This window comes from Diplotaxodon limnothrissa, linkage group LG23, assembly GCF_057381915.1.
Source record: "Diplotaxodon limnothrissa isolate DT_005_m linkage group LG23, D_limnothrissa_male_GT1.1, whole genome shotgun sequence".
In the NCBI taxonomy this organism is placed as follows: Eukaryota; Metazoa; Chordata; class Actinopteri; order Cichliformes; family Cichlidae; genus Diplotaxodon; species Diplotaxodon limnothrissa.
This window is the reverse complement of record NC_140617.1, coordinates 1,247,909-1,270,881: the sequence shown is the minus strand read 5'-3', so window position 1 is coordinate 1,270,881 and position 22,973 is coordinate 1,247,909. Positions and strand designations below refer to the sequence as shown.

Genomic DNA, 22,973 nt, shown 5'->3' with positions numbered 1-22,973 from the left:
ATTCTGTCTGGAAGACGCTGAAGACGAGCGGATATGTAATACATTGTGTTCCCGTTTTCGTCTCTCTCAGGTTCTGGTTCCGTCTGTACTGGTTCCCCCTCAAAGTCATGTATGCCACATGTGTGTCCAGCCTCCAGTCAGTCCCCCACATCCCCTTTTACTTCTTCTTCAATGCGCTTCTCTTCGCCCTGCTTCTCATGAACATCTACTGGTTCTTGGTGAGGACACTGGTTTTGTCAAATGTTTCATTCAAACCCTGAAAGTCTTTCATTTTTGGACACGCCGTCTGATTTCTTTGCATTTCCTGTTTTCCTCCCCTGTTGTGTGCAGTTCATTGTGATGTTTGTAGTGAAGCTGCTGAAAGTAAAGGAGGTGAACGATGTTAGGGAGTACGAGGACGAGGACAGCAGGAAGGAGCCTCCAGCAGAAAACAGCACTGATGATGCTGGACATCACAACTCTGCACAGGGGTGAGCCCAACCTTCAGCATGTGTACTTTGGGTCATGTAATGTAGATCTTATTTTAGAGGAAACCAAAGCAGCTGTGCTGATGTTCAGTGGCAGAATTTCCACATTAATAAATTATTAGATTTAACACATTAGACTGTAAACGGTCCTGTTTCAACCATCCTCTCTGAGCGCTGCCTGACAGTACAAGACATCCAGACTAGAGATGGACCGATCCGATATTACGTATCGGTATCGGTCCGATACTGACCTAAATTACTGGATCGGATATCGGAGAAAAATAATAAATGTAATCCGATCCATTAAATATCATGAAAGCACCTCACAAAACTTGCAACACGCTGTAACTCACCTCAGAACGTTAGCACGTCGGAGCAGTATGCATCACGTGATAGAGTGGCTGTGGCATGCGGGACCTGTCGGTGGTCTGGATAGCATTTGGAGCTTCGCTAGCAACCCCGCATTTCATCTCCGACAAAGTTATCCCTGAGAGAAGTAAAGCAAGTGTGTAAGTCCATCTCTGAATGTTTGTAAAGCATTCCTGCTTTAAGCTTAACGAGCGACTGCCTCTCGCTCTCCTGCTGCTACTTCAATCATGAAACTGCTTAAATGATCAGCTGATCGGCTTTTCTGTCGCGAGTCCGTGTCTCTTGTTTGCTTTTGGCCCACTTTGCACCAGAAAGAGGAAACCAGCGGCTGAACAACAGCAGCACGTTTAAGCTTGATCAGCTGTTGTTAGAATGTATTTAATATTACTTTCTACACCAGGATCTTTTTCTACAGCTGACGCTGGTAACTGTGCAGGGGCGGATCTAGCAAAGTTTAGCCAGGGGGGCCGATAGGGCATGAACAGGGAAAAGGGGGCACCAAGACATACTTTTCTTTCTTATTCTCATTTAAAATGTCCAGCTTTTAATAAATAATTATCTGACACCCAAAGTTTTAATTTGATGTAAAATGTATAGAAGTCAATTACTGTATATAGTGACTATTAAGTCTAATATATATACCCTAGTAAGCTATAGTACTTTTTCCTTTGGGAAGGTACCATCTGTGCAGTCTGCAATTTTGTTGAAGAAAGATGTTGAATCTATTTAATATTTCTTGAAAAATAATTGATTTCTGTGTATTTTTTTTCACACTGCATCAAATTAAGGTTGATTACGTCGATTAAGCATCATGAGGTGGAGCGTGAGGGGTGGTTCCCTATTTTTTATTTATTTATTTTTATTGTTGCTGGGAGTTGGAACCCTATTAGTTAGGTTGCTTAATATTTATGCTAAGTACTCTTTAAAATACCAGAATAGGGAGGATGGTGTAGGTTTAAGTTTATTAGATTGATCAGTATTGCTGAACTATGAAATATTTTTTTTTGCATACAGGTATAACAGAATAGCTTTAGTGTAGTTGTTGTTTTAAACTTCAAATTCAAATTCAAATTCAAATTTTATTTGTCACGTACACAGTCATACACAGTACGATATGCAGTGAAATGCTTGGACGACTGCTCGTGACCTAAAGAAAACAAAAAAGGAAAAGGCTATGAATAAGATAGGAAATAAATATGAAAAATTAAAAAGGGTAAATTTAACTAGGAAGGAATAGAATATAAATTAAGGTTAAAAATGAAATAACTGTACAACACAAATTAGAATGAAGGGTAAATTTAACTGGGAAGAATAAGATAAAATATATAAATTAAAGTTGAAAATAAAATAACTGTACAACAAAATACACAATACACAATATAGAACTATATAAGAATGTATGAAGAAATCTAAATATAAATAAATATATACACAATAACAGCAGCTGTACAAGTATTAACCGGAAATGAAGAATATAGTGACCAGTGTTGTGCAAAACCAAAGTCCAGAAAGTCCAGTGTGTGTGTAAGAACCATATGTGTGGGTCAGTACTGTGTGGTGGTGTGATTGAGAGACCGTATCGCCTGCGGGTATGAACTTATACAAAATGCAGCAAGATATTTAAAAAACAGTTTTGTTGATTAAAAAACACTATATCAGATTCATATCGGTATCGGCAGATATCCAAATTTATGATATCGGTATCGGACATAAAAAAGTGGTATCGTGCCATCTCTAATCCAGACGTTACCAAAATACACATTTAATGATGAAACACATTTCTATAGCCAAGCCTTACTGGAATATGTCGAGTATACTAAACAAACAAACAAAACGGCGAGCCCAAAGCCATGCGAGCAGCTCTTTGATGCTGCGCTTTGTGCTTTGAGCTGACCGATTCATCAGCGAGAGGCTGAATCATCAGTGACAGCTTGAGTGGGAAGCAGACAGCAGAAAGCTATACAACATCGAAGCATCAGGTAAACGTGGCCTCAGAAAGATGACATCATATTTACAAGGCTAACGCCGGGACATTCAGGCTGGCGAGTGGATTGGAGCTAGCAGAGAAACTCAGTGGGTTCCTGGAGCCTGCACTGCATGTGCTCGTGGGTTCCCGTGTGACTGGGTCAAAGGAGAATTTGGGAAACTGGACATTAGACAGATTTCCCTTTATAATGCTGTTTGATGGGACACAAACACAGAACGCTACCCACTCAGTGGGATGCCAAACACTGCACTGATGTACAACACCAGTGGGAGGCAGCAATGTGCTAAGCTGTGAGACAAACTGAGGACACTGGACGCTTAAATTGTTGTGGCTCTAAGTAGCCGTGCCCTAAAGAATTTCCTGCTGTTCCACTTTAAGTGGGAACAAAGAATAATGTTATACTAAGGAAGACTTGAGACTACAAGGTCAATCAAGTAAGATGTAGGATCATTTTCTGGTAGACTTAATAGACAATGCTCAGGAGATCGCCCCCTACTGGCCAATAGAAAGACTGCCACGCTGAAAGCTGTGTTCCTCTCCTACATGCAGTTGACTGGAAATAATTGAGGAAAGAAAAGAATTAAGGTCAAAGTTCCTTCCCATTACTTCACGTTAATGCTGGTAAAGGTGGTTCTGTCGGTCTGCATAGCGTCTATTAGCTTGATGCTAATGATCCATTGCAAACAGCATGTATGACTGCATTAATCTTAGCATGCTAATGTTTAGCTAATTTAGCATGTTAGCAAGCTGACACTACAATTAGCGTTTAACGTAGCACTGCTAGCATTAAGGTAAGATGTGATGCTGTATATTTAAGCCTTTGTAGGCTACATTGTACAGCTGCTTAGACAAAGAGGAAGCTTTAATGCAGAGATAGTAAATTAATTTGACATTGTGGGACACCGGATGCTGGAGCAGTGACACTCCGCTTTCTGTCAGTGTAAAGACATTTCGCTAAACATGTTCTCAAGATAAGAAAAAGAAGTTCAGTTTCAACAGTAGTCTCAGTTTTTCTACATGACCAATGTGTAAAGTTACAGAAAAAGTTCTGGTACCTCAAATTACATTTGTTTATAACTGAAATATTACATTTTAAAATCCCTTTCACAGCCCGTGACAGAATTTAAAACCTCTGTTTTCACCTGGGTGCCGCTGTGTAAACTTGGTTTGCTACATGCTGTAATACATATTTGCCTGCAGAGCTCCACAGTCCCACAGCTCACCAACAGCTGGTTAAGCAGAAGAAATGCACTTTCATAACCTGTGGAAGCAGTTAGCTTACATCAAAAGTCACCACATGATATGATAGTCACAAGCTGTTTCTCTGTGAATCCTGTGTAATCTGTATTTGCAGCAGTGAGCTTTAAACTAAGAAGTGCTGACAAAAAGCAAAGTGTACTTTTAGCTGAGGTTATAGGTTCATGTCGTTATCTGAGGGGCTGCCATGTGCATCCCTGCTGTGCTGTGTCTAAAACTAGCCTCATTTTGAATACTAACTCAGGTAGGCTGAGTTATCAGATGTGCGCTCCTGTCCCAAAGGCAAATGAGTTCGTGTAAGAAAGCCCCGGATGTGCTGTTTGGTCCTTATCTGCCTGGCCTTGAACACTTCTGATATGCCCCGTGTCTGCTGATGTCTCACTTCTGCTGATCACCTCAGGATTCTCACTCCTTTCTCTCCCATCTGGCTTTCTTTCCAGGAAACACGTGCAGAACGGGATCACAAAGGAGAAGCATTTATAACAGGCCCTCCGTCGCCACCACCTGGCACTAGGCTGCTGGTACATGCAAGACAAAGACGCCCTCCTTCAGCGTGGAGCATGTTTTAAAGGAAGAGCATCTTGAAAGGGAAACATCGCGTCTGATGACTTTTTACTCTCTGTATTTGTTTTTAGAACATTTCAAATCATCGCTGTCATTTTGTTTCCAGATTGGTTTAATTGGAGCACTGTGAATGTTATTTCAGCCGACTTTTTGTCTTACTCTTGTTAACTTTACATTTGACAGATTCAGTAGAAACGAGCAGTTTGAATGAGAGCTGGACTGTGATTGTCGCGTACAGTTGTGCGGGGCCTACAGCACCCTGCGCAGCACCGTGCACAGCACCGCAGCGCCCAGGCAAGGAAAGGTTTTGGCCAGTAAATGGTTCTGTAGACATTTAGATATTTAGTAATTCCTAATGAATCGCTTCCTCCGTCTTACACCTCCGCCCGTCCTCTCTGACCTATGATATGAGGAGGAAGGGTAAAAAACAAACATGGCGCAGTGGTGTGAGAAAGGCTGCCTGGCCTTATGGCCGCTTCACCACATGTATTGATTTTCATATCATCGCACAAGTCGGTGGCTGGGACCAGGCGGCTCTGGCTGCCTGCTTTCAATTATCTTGATTTCAAAAAACCAGGCTGTGTGTGTGTGTAAAGTGGATGTTTTTTAATCTTTTGTTTCTCTTGTACTGACCATCGCAGGCATTAGGAATATCCACCTGTCATTCCTGTACGGAAAGTTCATTTGCTTTGTTTTTTAAATTATTTGTTCTCGTGTGTGTGTGTGTGTGTCGCAGAGCATCTGTCGCTGACATGAAGGCGTACAAGCTGGTTTAATGACAGCAAATAGCTGGACTTGATTGACTGGGTTTCAGAATCAAAAGATTTCAGGTGGTGGCGGCTAAAAAAAGGAGCCAATAATAATCATGGAAAGACTGAACGATGACAAACAAAACGTTATGTATGCGCAGATTATGGAATTCAGAAATGCATGACATCGGAATGATTTTGGAACTGCTATGAAATGATCACGAAACATCCTACAGCTGTGTAATCATGAAGTTTTTACTAACTCGTCCTAAAAGCGATCTGTTTGTTTTCTCTATGTTTTTGGCGCAGCGAGGCCACCGAACACAAATATCCCAGAAACGTTTCCCCCAGCCCAAGGGAAGATTTTTCTATGATTTCTAATTTGAGCATATTAATAACTTGAACTCGAGTGAAAGGGAACTGTTCCCTCGGTTTTCCCTCGCTGGTTTCCAGCTCGCACTTTAGTGGGAACGGCCGCTGTCGAAAATAAGGGATATTTCAGTTTCTCCACCTTCTCGATCAAATTCAAGCGCTTGTTTGGATGAACAGCATGCTTGTGCTGCTGGAGCAGGCTGCAGATGTCGTCTGTCCCTACGAGACGATCCGCTTTGCTTTGTGTGTCTTCCACACTGCTCGCATCGTGTTTGGGGGGGGGGGGGGGGGGGTTAGAGCTAACTTATTTCCTTTTCCTTAGTATCTGTTGGTGCAGATTATCTGCATTGATTTATTTTAATTTGCTGCTGTTATTTTTCCTGAGAGAGAGCAGTTTGTATGTCAGATGTGTCGTTGTTTTTCCTGCTGCGTGTGAGTCGCTGATCGTGATCTGACAGCCCAGGTCGGATATTTTCGGGGGGGGGGGGGGCTTGTCCATCTACGTGGCAAACATCTGGATCTAGTCTCCGACCTCTTCCATTTAATCTGAATGCGGGCTTGCGCTCGTTTTACTGTAGTGGTGACACATCTGTACTGTAGGTGACACGGTTGATCCGACATGTTGCTGTGAGGCGAGACGATCCGTAGTTTGCCGATGAGCTCAGAATGAAGTCTGCAGTAAACCCTCAAAAATCCACGTCCTGGATCGGGTGTGACTCGCCCCCTAAAGCCTGACGTGGCGCTCTCAGAAACGTCTCGTACAACTGCGCTGATGTCTGTACAAGTAACTGTTCGTGGGGTGGGCAGTATGGTTATGCGTAACACTAGCCAATGTGCTAACTGCTTCCACCCTGGTTACTGTCCTTCAGAACCTCATTGTGTTTTTAATCAGCAAGTACAAATTATGAATATTAAAAATGATCATTATGACAGATTTCACCCACATCGCCCACCCCCGGCTCAGAGTTGACTAAAACCATCCTGTCAACACTGGCTTACAGCTGAGGTCGTGTGAACTTGACCTCATCGCTCCCCATCAGCGCACACTAAGAACATCGGGGCGCGATGTTAAAGTGCACAAACAGGACCGAGACGTTAGCAGCAGAGCCCGCTGTGCGCTCTCACCTCATCACCCCCACTCCCTTATGTTTAGGGGAGTGATGATGAATGAATGAAGGACTCACAGGACCTCCTGTTGCAGGTGATGGAAAGTAAAATGAGGATGTATTTGGTCCCTGTATGCATACAGTCGCCAAAGCTTCATAACTGACAGGGCGACCTTACTGATGAGGTCCAATCAGGTGTTTTTGTTGTTCAGGTATGTTGGCTGGTTCGCAGTTACTAAAAATGTTTTAGGGAGTGACGACACAAAGGGAACTTTCCACAGACTCATCGGTGTAACGGCATCTTTGAGAAGTCACCTTATTTAAGAGGCTGCAGTAAGCGGATTATTACACGTTGATCTCGGCACCTCAGCTTCGTCCTCGCCCAATAAGCAAACAACAAAAATGGCGTTCAGATTGTTTCTGGTCAACATGGAAGCTTTTTTTCCACCACTGAAAAACAAAGGCAAGTAGAGTTAATCAAAATTTCAATTGCAAAAAGATGAAATAAGAAATTCAGTGGCAGAAACAAACTTTCAGAGACTGCCTCAAAGTTTTTGACCCAAAGCTTTGTCATGATTTGATTGTGCCAAAATTTCCACCCGAGCTGATGAGGCGAGTGTCTGTGGGAGCAAAGAGGAGCGCTAACAGAGCGACAGGGCCAGAAAAAGCCCTGCAGGTATTTTTACGCATTGCACTGTAATTTAATATTATTTTTATTGTTCATCAGTAGATCAAAATTAAAAGGTGGATTTAGCAACTGAAGGATGAATAATTAAATCTCTTAATTTCAAATGTGTTTTAACTTGTTTTGGACCCTTGATGCACAAAGATGTACAAATGACCCCCGAGGTTGAACTGAATCTGGCCACTTTCTGAAACACGACTACTTGATAAAAACAAACCTCATACTTGCTTTTTTGTAATACGATTTTAATACCATTCAGCCAATGTTATCGTTTCTTTTTTCTCATGAAATAAAACATGTGGGTAAAGAACGATTTGAGTGTTTTTCATGTGTCATTTATTTTTAATCACAACCGTTTTCACTTTCATTGCAAAGATCAAGTGTTGCAGATGAAGCAGATTCAGTGCACGAAACAAAAACAAAGCCATTTAATAAATTATAACTCATATTCCCCCTCCACGAGTCTGCTGATTGGGAGGGGGAGGGGTCACAGGTCATGTGGTAACAGAAAATACATTTTTTTAAAAAGCAAATTAACACTTTTCACCCAAAGCAAAGACGAGGGCAAGGATTTAAAAATATCTGATTTGGTCAAATCATATTTTTGCAAGTCAGCAAAAGGTCCCATCTACTGATTAGAAAAGGGGTGAAAGGGGAGGGGCTCATTTTATTGATTAGATAAGGAAGAAAAACAAAACATGGCTCCATGTGACATTTTGAAACAAGCTCTCCGAGCAGCTGGTGCCACCAGCGTGACCGTTTCTCTAAATCAGTTTGGAGATTTAAAAAAAGGCAAATCAGACAAAGACGACACGTCACAGGAAACAAACAAATGGCACGAAAAGCAAACAGAAACGCCAAAGTGAAAACTATCACTGCACAACTACATTAATGATGTGACGGGGTTTGTATTAAAGGCATGGAGATACGATCTAAAGACTACTTCACATTTCATTTAGACAGATCGACGTCATGTCCGTAAACAGTACTCGTGTTTGAGGGTTTCACTCAAAGGAAACGCTCCAGTCGCTCTCGACACAACACTAGACGATTTCAGACACAGCGAACCGTCAGCGGCTGATCGTGCGAGCGTTATATTTAGAGAGACTCCCTGGTGATCAGCCCTCCTGACAAAAGGAAATTCTGGGATAAACTGTGCGGTCAGCTTCTCCCTCTAGCTGCCTGAGACAACACGTGATGTCACGACGTTTGGCTCGTGAAGTACGCCGAGAAGAGGGACGGGGAGCGATCGGTGCAGCCACGTGACATCTCAACCAATCTCATCATGACCTGTGACATTAACCCCCGTCATTAGAGGTTAAAAACAACATGAGTGACCACGCTGAATGAATGACAGAGACATCTGTGGAGACTGAAATGATTCCTGATTATTCTGGTCCATGAGACCAAACGGGTCAAAGTTGGCAGCAAGACAGGATCTGACATCATTGTTTGTGCATTACGGACGAAGGAAACGGAAGTGATTCTGCTGGTTTGGAAACCATCGTGACAACAGCAGCTCGGTCCAGCCTCAGTGTCTTATTGGCTAGAGTTTATTGAATTTGAGGGAAAAAGGGTACAGTAGGGTCCGGGGCAGTAAACGCTGCTGCACGCCTTAGTGGGCCTTGGCCTTGGGTTGAGTGATTCTACGGACAACACTGTACAGGACTCCAAAGTTCTGCAAAGAGACAAAAGAAACAGGGTTAGTCTCATGAGCCCAACACACTCTGCAGACCTCTGCAGCTCCGCAGTGGACTCGTCTTCAGGTACTGCCCGACTAACTACACCTGGTGAGGTGTGGGTTAGGGCAGCGGTCCCCAACCCCCGGGCCTCGGACCGGTACGTGGCGCAAAAAAGGTTGGAGACCGCTGGGTTAGGGTATTCTGAAGCTGGCCTTGGGGCTAATCTAGCTGCTCTTGTAGTCGGTACCTGACTAATTGTTTTCCATTTCATTGATGCTTAAAGCCGCTAAGTTGTTGTATTCTGAAGGTTATGCAGCAGTCTGCCACCAGATGGCGCTGCATTGTTGAGAAGTGCAATAAATCTGTTAATCTAGGCCTGATCTCTTTGTTAACACTGTTAGTGTTTGCTTTTAAAAAGGCGAAAGAATAAGATGGTGTGTCCTATACAAAAAGAGGCCTTGACAGAAAATTAACAGAGATCCTCAGAGTGTGGAGGAGACACCAGGGAACATGAGAGGAGCTGGACGGGGCCACAGGAGGACGCCGTTTTCTTCACCAGCCGTTCACACAGAGTAAATGTGAGAGATGTGAAAGTCTCTGCTGTGGTGAACTTTATTCCACCTGCAACACAATCCAGTATAACTGGGGGAGCATATTTGTAACCCGCTGGGTACCAGGATGAAAGACCAGCTGTTGGGCCTCACGTGGGTACAGCGCCCAGAGCGTCTCTGCAGGTCCTGGATGACAAAGACACTGACGGGCCCACGCAGTCGTTTTAGGACATTATGCAACACTGTGTTCAAATCCATCAAACAGCACCACAGCAGTGATCCAAATCTGAACGCGTTCATCTCCAGACTGTCAGGAGTGCAAACAGCAACATCCTGATTCAGCCTGTGATTCTAAACTGTGACTGTGAATCAAATCAAGCCCTTATGGTTAATTTAATTTTCGTCTCCGCTGATGTTCGTTACATCATTTTGTGCTCAGTGAATTACCCGACTGGAGTATTTGGTTCCCTGGATCTGATGTGAGAGTTAAGTGTCCCCTAATGAGTCGAAACGATGCCATCATGAATAAAGTGACACTTACCTGGATAGCCAAATACACCATCCCCAGGTAGGCTGCGATGCAGACAGCCAGCAGCAGGTCAAAGATAGCGGGCTTCACTCTGAGTGAGGAGAAAGAAAAGTTTAACATGGGGCAGAGAGCGTTACTACATCATGTTTTATTTATGAATTTGATCTCATATGCAACAAAGTTTCAAAATAATTATGACATCACAGCTGTGAGCTGCAGAGGTACGAGGAGCCTTAAAGCCCCTCTGTGCAGAGAAAACCAGCTCCCTGAAGCCGTACCTGTAAGCATTCATCGTCTGCTTCAGCTGGTCATAAAACACAAACTCTGGATCCCTGAAGAGGAGAGAATGAAGAGCTGACATGCTGACGAGGACACAGATCAAAACCTACGAAATACATCAAATAAACCTCCCTCCCATCGCTGCGGGTGTGGATTTTTTCCTTTTTTTTTACCTCTTGTCAGCTTTGACGTAGTGTCTTTTGACATCCTTGAGGTAGCGTCCCAGGTGATACTCCAGGGTGGACACCACGGTGCTGTCTTTGTCCACCAGCTGAGCAGCTCTGGGCTGCGCCGTGAGCCAGTCCACCACGGCTGACAGCTGCTCGTCCTGCACCTGCTGGTAGGAGACCGACCATATTACAAAAGACACGTGAGCTCAACACCTGTGATCGCTGAGAGACTGAAGATGTAACGAATCCAGATTCAGAACTAAAAATCAAGTTATCTGCTGCACTGTGTATGTTTTAGGAAAATAAAATGAATCAGGTTCCAGGGAGGCGTGCGACTCGGATGATGATGTAACAGGACAGACAGGTGACGTACCATCTGCTCAGTGAAAATCTGCAGGTCTCCAGGTGCTGCCTTTAAGTTTAAAGAAACAGGTCACATTAGCATCACAGTGCCTACAATCTTCATCGGTTTAAACCTTTTTAAAAATTGCTGTTTAGACCTTTTCTGTGAGGTTGTAGACGACCCTCGCCAGAGCCTCTGCTACCAGCTTGGTGTTCCTGCTGAGCTTCTTCACATCTACGTGAGGCCTGTAAGACACAAATACGAGTTTGCAGACAGTTAGACGACAGGAAGTCGTTCGAGGCGAAGAGCAGAAACCAGGGAGCTGATCACAGAGCGTCTGTTTTCACACACAGACAGGCTGAGACGTAGGAAGTCTGAGAAGATGCTCGCTCACAGAGAAAAGACAAATCGACAGCTACAGGAGAGGAAACGACTCTCCTGACTCCTTACAACCTCGTTTAGATTAAACATCATAAACATTATTGACAGCATGGAAAAGTCCTGCCTGTCTGCAGAGTAAAAAAGACCATCTAGATGATGCCTTTGCTAAGATTTTCCTGAATCTTGGTGGAAAATATCATCAAATAAAGCAAATGGAGTAAAAACAAAAAAGAAATACAGGTTATGTAGACGGTGCATCGATGTTAACGGCAGTTTAAAGAACATGACCATCTCATCATAACGACCATTTCAGTCACAACCTTCCTGAGCAAAAACATCAACAAAACAAGAATCTGACCACAGCTCATGACCGGCAGCTGGAATGGAAACACTATTTTTTGGTGATTCAAGAAACTGCAGTAATGAACCCACCCAGCAGGGGGCTCTCCCGCTCCGTGGCGAGAGGAGGGGGACACTGACCGCACGTCCATGATGCTGGAGCGCTGAGCCAGCCGGTGCGAGGGCAGGTGGGACAGAGTGAAGGCGGGCAGGCGGCGGATCCCAAAACGTTCGTGCTCCCACGCCAGCATGTCGTCAGCCAGGTTGATTTTCTTGTGGACCATGGAGAACTTGACCTCTGGATACTGACTCGCAACCACCTGGGAGGAAGACAGAAGAATGTAACCTCTGCTTTGGGTGTAAGAAGAAAGGTGATCCGTCTAAGCTGCTCCAAGACTCATCGAGTCTGTGACTTCTTACTGCCTCCAGCTCTTTCAGAAGGGAATACTGAGGGGTTCCCTCTTTGGGAGGTTTGGACACATGGAGGTGCAGAGAGTCTCCGTTCCCCAAAGTATCCAGACACAACACAAAGGCTACGTTATCCTGCAGCAGACTGGAGTCTGACGGGAAGAAGAGACAACAGATGTAACCAGCTTTTAAACACATTACTACTAAAAATACTACAAACTACATTCAATAATTATAAAATATGTTTTTATTAACTTGCTGTTGAAATGTGGATTATGGACGCATGAATGCTGCAGGGTTTGTGTGAGACTGCTGAACGATACCTGTGTGGTCTAAATTGTCCTCCAGCCAGCGTTTGGTGCCCTGGTAGTTAAACTTTCCTCCGCCGGACAGAAAGAACAGCAGGTTGTACCTGAACACAGCACGATTCACACATGAGAGGTTTCTGCAATATTGGTATATGCACTCACTGCAAACATCTAAACAGCCAATCACATGGCAACAAATCAATCCAATCAGAGATGGGAGCCCAGAGGGGAATGTCCAAAATGCTTCAAGCTGATGTGACATGAAAGAATGGATCTGCCCTGCCTTTGTGTGATTGGTGGTGATGTGATGGTGTGGGCGGTGCCTTCTAAGCACACTTTTAAGCTTTGAGACATGGCGTCTTATCCGGCTGGAAGCAGCCATCACTGTGGTTGTAAACACATGGTCAGCAACAGAATGTGGTGTTTAAATGATGCAGCCTGTAATTATGGCGCCTACGGAAAATAAAAAACAAGGTTTTTCTAAAATGACGCAAATGTCCAACGAGTTTTATCTAAAGTGCAACGGCCACAACTTGAAATTGAGGCTAAAGTGGAAGAAGCACAAATAACAACGAACAAACTAAATCAATCTCTCCCCCACTGCATGTCTGAACGTCCCTCCCTGAGCCTGTGCCGAAGGTTTCTTCCTGTTTCTTTTCCATTGTTGCCGAGTGATTGTTCAGAGTGGGTAAATTGATTGTTATGAAGCGCCGTGAGGCAGCTGTTGTTGTGATTCGGGGCTATAGAAATAACAATCGATCAAATCTAAATCTCCTGAGTGCTTGTGGTCGTTCAACAAATGGTCAAAATAACAGAGAAATTCACAGATTTTCAATAAAACAAGACAACACAGATTACCAGTCATGTGTCACCCTCGTTTCCATAATATCCATAAATAGGAATAAAATTAGACTGACAGTATATGTGGCTTGGACTGACTACAGTGATGTCAGGAGGGTCCTTAAATTCAAATCTATACTGTGTTTGTGTAAATTACTTTGAGGAGGCATTACCCAATCAGCTGAAGTGAGATGCTCAGCACATCTCTTTTACTGTAAATAAGCATCTGATGGAGTTTAGTTGGAGCTAAGCGCAGCCCTGCAGTCACATCGTTTTGATTTGGTTGTTGTGTAATAACACAGCTTCCCATATTTGATCGCACTTGGCTCCAGCAGGGAAAAAATGATGATGAAGCCAATCTCTAGGCTTCAGTTCAGCTCCAATTAAAAACCATTGACGGATGCCATCACTTACTACATCCATCTTATATAAGACCTACAGCAGTGCCAACGCTGCACTTATGGTAAAGTCCACTTTCACAGTCTTTAACAAGTGATTTCTTTCACTTCCTCTGCTGTTAAGTACTTTCAGACACACCATATCAGGATATTAGTGACCACTCTGAGTGTTTAACACGGTCAGATGTGCTCGTTATCTCAGCCGAGTGCAAAGATAATTCAATACAGTCCTCAAGAAGCAGCCTGACCATAACAAATGAGACAGACGTAACAAACAGACTCTGGCTTATGTTCACATGAACTACTGAGGTCAGCGATCAATGCTACGTCTGTTTTCTCATATACACTTTGCTGCAGATGTATTCACTGACCCATCCAAGTCACTGGACTCAGGCGTTCACATCACTTTCATGGCCACAGGTGTATAAAGTCATGCAGACCGCTCCTACAAACGTGTGAAAGGATCTCAGTGAACTCCAGCGTTGCACCGAGACAGCTGAAGTGAAGCAGAAGTGATTTGGAACGACAATCATAGAGCGCAGACGTCCACACTGATATGTTTTTGTTTGAAAACCCGTCTTCTCTCCGTTTTGGCCTTCCAGCCACACTGAGACGGCGTTTTTTGAAAACGCTCTTCAAAGTGGATAAATTGGAAAGCGCCGGTTTCGCGTCGCGGTGTGGACAGCGTAAACGGAGGCTTTCAAAAGCATTTTAGTCATTTGATGCAGTCATGTGACCAATTCAACTAAGCCGGCAGAGAGCATTGTACAGCAGTGGTTTTGGTTTCCTCTCAATTTTGACAGTTATTAAAGATTAATATCAGTGGTACAAGCTTCAGATAAAACTCGGCACTTTTCCTCGACATTTTGCCACAAAGTAAATAAACGGCAGACAGAAGTGACGCAGCTCAATCATCTTACTTTTCATCACCAAGCACAATGCAAAGCGTTGGCGTGAAGCAAAGCACCGCTGGACTCTGGAGCAGCGGACACTTGTTCTCTGGAGTGGGAAAAGGGAAAAGGGCTCGCCCTTTATGTAAGATGTGAGAAGTTCCTGTGAAAGGAATTCTTAATGCTTCAGCATACTTTGGACCATTTCATGCTCCCAACTTTGTGGAAACAGTTCGGGGACGACCCCTTCCTGTTCCAACATGACTGCACACCAGTGCACAAAGACACGGATGAGCGAGCGTGGAGTCCTGACCTCAACCCGACAGAACACCTTTGGGATGAATTAGAGCGGAGCCAACATCAGTGTCTGACCTCACAAAAATGCTTCTGAAAGAACAGTTTGGGGGATTAAACCCCGTGGAAAGCTTTGCCAGAAGAGCGGAAGCTGTTATAGCTGACATCATATTAAACCGTATGGATTACGAATGTCACTCGAGTTCATGCGTTTGTGAACGCAGGGGCAGAACAGACCTTCAGCGCGACGTCTAGCTTAAAGACATCGCACCACGGTGCTACCTGAGGCACAAATGATCAGAAAGAATCGTAACGTGATCGTTGTTACTCACGCAGCGTGCGTCCTCTTGTAGGTGTAGAGTTTGGAGAAGAGTCGGGCCAGTTCCAGTAACATGGACACTCCACTGCCGTTTGAGTCTGCTCCGTATGACAGCCACTACACAACAGAGCACAGGCTGATTACTTTGCTGCCCTATTTTCTCTTTTTTGACCAGCTCTCCACAAATATAACCTCTCCTACTTCAGCAAATCCTGGAGATATTTCCTGACAAACCCCCTGACTGTGTCCAAGTTGTCAGTGATGACCGAGTTAGGAAAAAAGAAGCATACCGGAGCAACACCAAAGGAGTCGTAATGAGCCACCACCACGATGGTGGGGAGGTCCTCTCCTCCAACTCCAGCCAGACGGCCCTGTGAGCAAACAGATTCAGCCGTTATATCACACTGAGAATAAAAGAGGAACAGAAAACAATCTCACTGTGTTCAGTTAATTCCACTCTTCTGCTAATCTGCTGATCCTCTGCAGTCAGACTGAAGCGCTTTTTTAACACAAAGCTCAAAATGACTGTTTTTAGTCAATATAATGTACTTAAAGGCTGCATCAGCTCTAATCTTCACCTTTCACCAGCAGGGCCGCGCCTACATTTATTAAAAGAGAGCAGAGGATGGAGTGACATGTGCTCCCGAAATTCACATAAATTATCTCCAATTAGAGTAAAGCGAGTTCAGAGATAAGCATCCCCTACAGAGGTTTCATTAAATATGAGTACACACTAACTGCAGTCATTCTGTTCAAGATCATAAACAACTAATATTTTTCTTTCTTTTAACAAAGGGGTGAGTTTGTGGTACTGAGATAGTCCATGAAACTCTCAGGCAAACACAGCTTCTGTCCATTTGGACATCACAACATCAACGCGCTCGTCTGATACAGTTCAAAGGTTACTCTAATGTAAAGTCTTGCTCCCATCAGTGTCCCGACTTTACAGACTAAGAGTCAAGGACAAACTAATCTTGTTGTTTCATTAAAATCTGACGACCACTCTCGGAGGAGGAGAGATTCTTGTGAACTGTGCAGGACAGATGACAAAGCCTTCAGATTCATTTTGAGCGTGTAAATTTTAAATAACATGAATTGTTATTCATTCATTTATGTTTTTTGTTCTGTATTCTTTTATTTATATTTACATGTTTAAAAGAAAACAATTCAATTTTATTTATACGTATTTATTTTATTATTTTATGAATATTTTATTAATTTAGAGTGTTGATTCTCAACAACAGTCCAGCAATCACATGACCACTTATGCGCCAACACCTGGCAACAGCAGGCAGGAAAAACAGGAAGAAACCTGAAAAAAATGTAATGACTAAAACACATGCAGCCTTTAATCAAAGTGTTTTTATTAGAATATTTATTTATGCTAACAGTCAAAATCAATGACTTTGTTCATTGCGTTCAGTCTATTTTGGCAAATTAATGTGCTGAGAGCAAAAGATATGATCATGTGTTTTAGCAGTTTTTAGCAGTGTTACAGTTATTCTTCTTCATCATCACCTATTTACACATGAGTAGGGCTGTTCGATATAACCATATATATCTGATGACGATATAAAAACATCTATCGTTTCATTTCACGCTGTCGTTTGTTTCGTGGTGTCACAAAATAAACTGTTTACAGCAATATTTGTTCATGGTTCTGATGTCACTGTAGTGTTTATATTAATTTCTTAAAGTTCTCTCTTTCTCTTATATTTGATATAACCACACCACGGACAGACAAGCGCCTGTTTTTATGCGTTGTCATTAGCAACAACGACGGTAACGCCATCGCGTATCCGCTTGTTTATGTTCCACATAAACCTTTCACAATAAAGCTCAAGATCCTGTTGAGACTTTTCAAAATAAACTGAATCACGTGAAAGATGCAGATTATTTACAGATGAGAAGTAAAAAAGAGCCGCCAGGTGCTAAAAAATAGACCTTAGACTCAAACGTTAGAACAGGCTTCTCCCCGCAGCACGCCGTGTAAGAAATACTCACAAAGAAAACGGCGCCGTTACAACTTATGTCTAAAAATGCATCGTTTCATGCATCGGTTAAAACACTCGACTCCAGCTACATGACGCACAGCTGGAAACACTTCACGCAAGTCGAGCTGCCCGAGATTCACGAGTTTACAGAAAATGTTACATTTTTGTGATTTACATCGTTATCGGACGATAGATGTCTGATATCGGGAGATGAGGTTTTGGTCATATCGCTCTACACACAAGTACCTAAAGTCAAACAGCGCCAAGCAGTTTAAAACTGCAGTTTATTGTAAGAACTCTTTGAATTATTTCCCATCCAGAAACACTGAGTCAGAGTAATCCCTGCTGAGTAAATCCACAGCTTTTGACCTGCTCGACTGTTTCTCGTTCAGGAGTTTAAGCCCACCCACATATTCAGAAGTCGCACACAAAACACTAAACCAACAGTCAGAGCTTCAGGCAGCAGCAGGTTCCACCTCAAAGCAGAGAGAAAATCCTCTGAATAGGTTTTTGTTATGTATTAGTGTTTTTTATGAAAACAAAAATACTAATTAACACAACTCGCCTTGGCAACATTTAAGAGACCAATGAGTAGAATCAAGCACCATGTTCCCAATGAGTAAATTAAACCGCGTTTCATTTCACTCAGTTGATTTTCCTCGTGTTCACCGTAGGACGAAAACGCCTTCAAAAGCTCTCAGAGAAACGATCCAAACAAAACTGTGACCCTTCATTATGTAAAACATAGTCGTAACCACCGTACTGCTTTGGCTGTAGACAAAAAAATTATCTTCCAAAAAGGCTGTAATATTCTAACATACATGAAGCTACTTTTCCTTATTCACAAAGGACTGCCAAAGGGATCCGTCTCTTCTCCCGGGAGCGACATTTGTCAAACAAGCGTGTAAACGGCGACACTGTGGAGCCACCTAATACTTTACATCTACCTGACATGAACATGCAGGTATCCTACACAGAGTTTACAATAGTGACTAAGATACAACAGCAATGACAACAATGACAACTGACCATGTGGTGGAAGTGTTACTGGAAGTAACACACACGTAGCAAACATGGAAACTGTAATCTTACACTGGAGGTCCCTGCAATCTAAATATTAGAGGTGGGGGGGAAAACACGATACAGCATAGTATTGCAGTATTTTGTGTGGTAATATTGTATTTACACAGGGGACATTAAATATTTTATGAATTAAAACACAAGAACAAGAGGACCCACCTCATGCACCACAGAGGAACGTTGCTGGGTGCAAATGTAACAGTTAAACATGAATCTGGAAACTTTCTGCATTTGTGTCTTTGTGATGATCAGAAACAAATCGAATGACCGTATTCGATCGCAAACTGATTTCAGTTATGGTTGGATTTAATGACAGCGTTTGTGTGCTCGATGATCTCATTTTGCATAAATAATTTTTGAGTTATTTGTTTTATCCAGTAAGATAAAAGTTATTGATAAAGTTTACCTTTAAGCACATCGTTTGCAGTTGAAAAAAGCTGATAACTCACATATATGTTATTGCAATATTCAGCATAACAAAATATAAAAAATAATAGTGTATTATGGGATGTTCCCACCTCTAGTAATGGTGTCATATCTGCTACATGAGCTTTTTAGACTTCTACATCAACGTGACTTTTTTAAACCCCAACCTCCCCAAATATATATTTTTATATAAACTAACTGTGAGCAACAAACTAAAACATAAAGCAAATTAAAATGCATATAACTGATATCTAATTTCTCCTTTTTTTATTTGTCATAAGGCGCAGTAAACACTCTGGCAATTATCTCATGGATCAGTTGTTACAGAGGTAAGTATGGTTAACATATGGCTGTAAAGCAGGAGCATTATCCACCGCCAAAGTCTGGCAAGGAACAACACAAGGATGAAATCAGAAAAGATAAATGAACATCCAATCAGTTTGTAATGTGGCTCACCTCTAAACTGGTGATGGCCCAGTCACTGACGGCTTTGCTCTGAGCTCCACTGGTCACCATCTGAAAGCCGTTGGCTGTGGCCGTATGCAGCAGGACTAGAGAAAGCACAAAAAACATTATAAAAATCTAAAACGTGACGTTTAAAATCATACACATCATCAGCAGGTTCTCTACCTTCGGCCGCTGATAAGGAGCCCTGTGAGGATGAGGAGGTCAGGGTCTGTGTGTAGATAGACAGCAGCTCGTCATCCTCCATGGCGAAGTAGACGGGGACGATGGTCTCAGTAGCCAACATCTCAGGCTCCAACTCCATGAACTGCTACCGGGAGACACGGTCGAGGACAGCAGAGTTAATAAAAGGGAAGGAAATGTGACTCAACCGCTTCATCTCTGCCAGCGCCGAGAAGAACAAATGATGGGCGGAAGCAGCAAACTGCTTTACACATTTACAGAGCTGTGTAACAAAAATCTGTGCAGATAACAATTCACCAGACATGTTAATTAGTTTAACATAACACATCAAATGCCTACTACTACTATACGTCCCTCCTTTTCCAGAAGATTCCCACGCGTGAAGTGGGAGGTTTAATTAGTCACAAGATGTAGAGCATGAACACAGGAACACAGCACACGCTCAGGCTTATATGGTGCAAAGAAACCCGTCAAAAACAGCTCAAAGGGGTGGTGCTGTCAAAAAAACAACTGCCTTCCTGTTCCTATCACAACTGAGGTGCCCTCGAGCATGGCACTTACTGCTGTAAAATTATGCTTTAGTTTTATCTCTGTGCAGACTATTAGCAGCAGAAAGGGAAAAAATATACTATGCATAAAAAAATGTCAACACTGGGTGTGTCTGCATTTGTGCCTTCCTGCGATGTAAACGTGTAAGCCACACGTTCTGAAATGTCTTAATACAACCATCAAGAGCACATTTTTCTCTCAAGACCTGATGCCTTACTTGGTCATATCTTCTGCAAATTATAAATATAAACTAAAGCTGTGAGCACAAAGTAGCTTACCTGCTGTTGTAATGCAATAAATTATAGCGCACACTAACGAAATCAGTGATGACTCACTCAATGGTAGCAGAGCTTTTATTAGGACAGGGTAGGCTTATATATTTCTCTTTGCTTTAGTGAATTTTCATTAAAAAAATGGCCGACGATTATGTAAAAACAAACACCAGAGTTACTAAAATAAGCCAATAATATACAAATCAGACGGGCTTGTCATAAATGTGACTGCGACCTGCCCTGATTGAAACAAAAGCACTCTGGCCAGCAAAACCACAGCTTCACTAAATTAAAAAGAATGATGGGCCAAAAGGTGCTACGGTGCAAACGCAATCCCAAAACTTCAGCCTTTGAAGTCTGATCGTGTGGCCTTGACTGGATTCAAACCTAACACAGTACCTTTAATATGAAAGAACAATCAACCTGGAAACAGTCAAAGGAACGTGCGCTGAACCTCATGCAGAGTGTATATTTTGCATAACCTGTGGAGCAATTGGGTCAACTTGTTTAAAATGTGCTATAGAAATAAACTCTGACTTCACTATATACTAAACCCACCGTGGAAACCAACACAGCACTGAACTGAAAATGAAGAAGCATGCGATAGTGGATTGTGGTGTTACAGACTGGCACGCTACCTGCACTATGTCTTGCGGCATAGCAGACATGTTCCTTGGCAGGATGATGACCACAGCCCCCGCTGACTGGCGCAGGGCTTTCTGGTACTTGTCATAGGAGAAGTCCGCCAGCCGCATGATTACACAGCGACGACTTAGCACCTCTGCCTCCACAGTACGGGCCTCCGTGTTCAGGATGGCATTCCTGGTACCTGAGGACACAAGACACAAGGTTTGGAGCAGCACTGAGTGAGACCTGAAACTAATCTTTCAACACAGGGATGCTGAGGGTGAAAAAAGCTGCTTGGCACAGACCTTGGAGTGGTGAACTATTTGTCAAGGCTGACAGCTGCTATTTACTTATTTCTGCCACAGATACTAGACAGAGGAATCCCTTTAAGACACCCTTCATCTCCTCAGTCACTCTTCAGTGTACATGTTATACAGCCCTACAGGTCATTCACTCATCCAGCTAGTTATCAATTTGAGGAGCAACGGCCTGCCAGGGTTTTGTGCCTCTCACATTTAAGTTAAAATCATTAAACGTACTAAATGAGGATACGTCTTCAGCTCTGAGCTCTGGTTGCATTATTTAAAGGAGCCTGGCTCCTGCTTGGGCCATGGGGAAATGAGCTAGCTTATGCTAAGCTACATTAGCAGCCTGTTGTCATTGAAACTCCGCTTCAGGAAATTGGGCGCTTACTGTGTATGACAGCAAGGCTAACTGGTGTCGGACACTGAGCCCAGTCTCACCAACTTCACGCAGGGACGTCTGCTTTTTTGTGACAAGCAGGCTAAAGAAGCAGCCACCTTACCGTACGGCTGTCCCTGTAGGTCGTACTGCTGCATGCGGTACACCGTGAACTCGTGCGACGCCTCGGCCGGGAGCGGAGACACCAGGATCAGCACCGCCGGGATGAAGACGATGAAGGTGAGGGGAAACGAAGATTTAAACATGTTATCGAACACCTCGCTGGCTTCCTCAAACATTGTGGCGACTGTATTGGGCACAAAGCTAAAGATAAAACGACCCGTTGAGCTGTCACCGCTCCCACAGACTGACAGCCAGCCAACCGCAACCGAAGCCACTTCTGATCAGGCGGGCAGTTGGACGACCTCTGGACGGGAAACCGACGAGTCTGACGCCGCTGTTTTTTGTTTTTTCATTAAACCGATTTGCTAAAGTGCCCAGTAAACAATAAGAGACATGTTATTTTTTATTTACAATAGTCAATCGATAATTTCTTATTTTAGACTGAGTTAAATTATGGGTCTTTCAGGGATCGTGTAGGACAACCATAACGGAAGAACTGTAAATTATTTACTACCACCAGATGGCGCTATGCACCATGGAAACCAGAAGAATCCCTGCGTGATCATGCTGAAGCATGCAAAAGCACTAACTCGAGAATCAGTGTTGTGTCTACACATAACACAAAACTTAGCAAAGAGCCGACTTTAAATTGTATCTTTAAGCACTTCAAATCATTTGTTTCCATTTCTTTCGTTGAATCCACAAAAAAAGGCCAAAGACAGTTTGACTGACATAAAATTGTATTTTTGTATCAACAAAGTCATTCCCAAAGACCTTTTAGCTGACAACTTGGCATACCTCAGCATTGTGTGCAGTGTTTCCTTAAAAAAACAGCCATGAAAACTGTACAAATGGAGAAGAAAAGAAGGAGTGGGCCTAAAAACTATTTGCAGAAGAAATGAAAGTCATGTCTTTGAAATGGAAAAAAGAAATCCAACCAAGACCTGATACAGGACCTGAATGATGCATCTGCTCATTCATTTGATACTCTTCACTGAAGCCCCGTCAGAAATGGTAAATGGACCTGTGAACTGAGCACTCGAAGCATTTTTTACTACAAGCCTCATTCACCCATTCACACACATTCATACAAAGGCTAACATTCGCACACATACTCAGATGGAAGCAACACAGGGTTATAATTTATTTATGTTTGATATATTAAAATGATTTCCCATCCTTTGATATGCAGACTGGAGAATCAAATCACTGACCTTTTAGAGGACCAGTGCTACTTCCTGAGCCACTGATGTCCATGTCCGTGGTCACAGAACTTACGGAGTAAT

General features: G+C 43.0%; 2 protein-coding genes across 9 annotated transcripts in view; one reads left to right on the top strand and one right to left on the bottom strand.

Moving 5' to 3' along the window:
- Nucleotides 1–6,014, top strand: part of cers1 (ceramide synthase 1) — a 33,305-nt gene extending 27,291 nt beyond the window's left edge. The window contains exons 5-7 of the mRNA XM_085347643.1: nt 71–218; nt 331–470; nt 4,521–6,014. Of these exons, the coding sequence (XP_085203769.1) occupies nt 71–218; nt 331–470; nt 4,521–4,563 (331 nt within the window). The 3' untranslated portion in view covers nt 4,564–6,014. The remainder of the gene's footprint in view (nt 1–70; nt 219–330; nt 471–4,520) is intronic.
- Nucleotides 6,015–7,800: 1,786 nt separating this feature from the next.
- On the bottom strand, nt 7,801–21,947 carry ncln (nicalin). 8 transcript variants are annotated; one of them, XM_085347783.1, is made up of 15 exons: nt 21,689–21,947; nt 20,895–21,085; nt 19,418–19,562; nt 19,244–19,338; nt 15,578–15,658; nt 15,301–15,404; nt 12,562–12,650; nt 12,251–12,390; nt 11,924–12,150; nt 11,268–11,355; nt 11,141–11,179; nt 10,771–10,934; nt 10,597–10,650; nt 10,331–10,409; nt 7,801–9,234 (listed from the first exon to the last, which is right to left on the bottom strand). In XM_085347783.1, exons 1-15 carry the CDS (start codon nt 21,861–21,863, stop codon nt 9,172–9,174), a joined length of 1,734 nt encoding a protein of 577 aa, XP_085203909.1. In that variant the 5' UTR covers nt 21,864–21,947; the 3' UTR covers nt 7,801–9,171. The 8 variants fall into 8 exon arrangements, with proteins under 8 accessions (XP_085203909.1, XP_085203910.1, XP_085203911.1 ...); XM_085347784.1 differs by having other exon boundaries at nt 10,771–10,931; XM_085347785.1 differs by having other exon boundaries at nt 11,972–12,150.
- Nucleotides 21,948–22,973: the final 1,026 nt, after the last annotated feature.

Bases quoted from the DNA above. Each gene is read 5' to 3' on its own strand.
- ncln (XM_085347779.1), bottom strand. From the start codon at position 21,863: ATGTTTGAGGAAGCCAGCGAGGTGTTCGATAACATGTTTAAATCTTCG. The intron at 15,659-19,243 runs GTGAGCCACATT...GTTTGCTCACAG, and splicing joins GGGCCATCACCAGTTTAGAG to GGCCGTCTGGCTGGAGTTGG. The intron at 10,935-11,140 runs GTACGTCACCTG...GTCTCCTACCAG, and splicing joins AGATTTTCACTGAGCAGATG to CAGGTGCAGGACGAGCAGCT.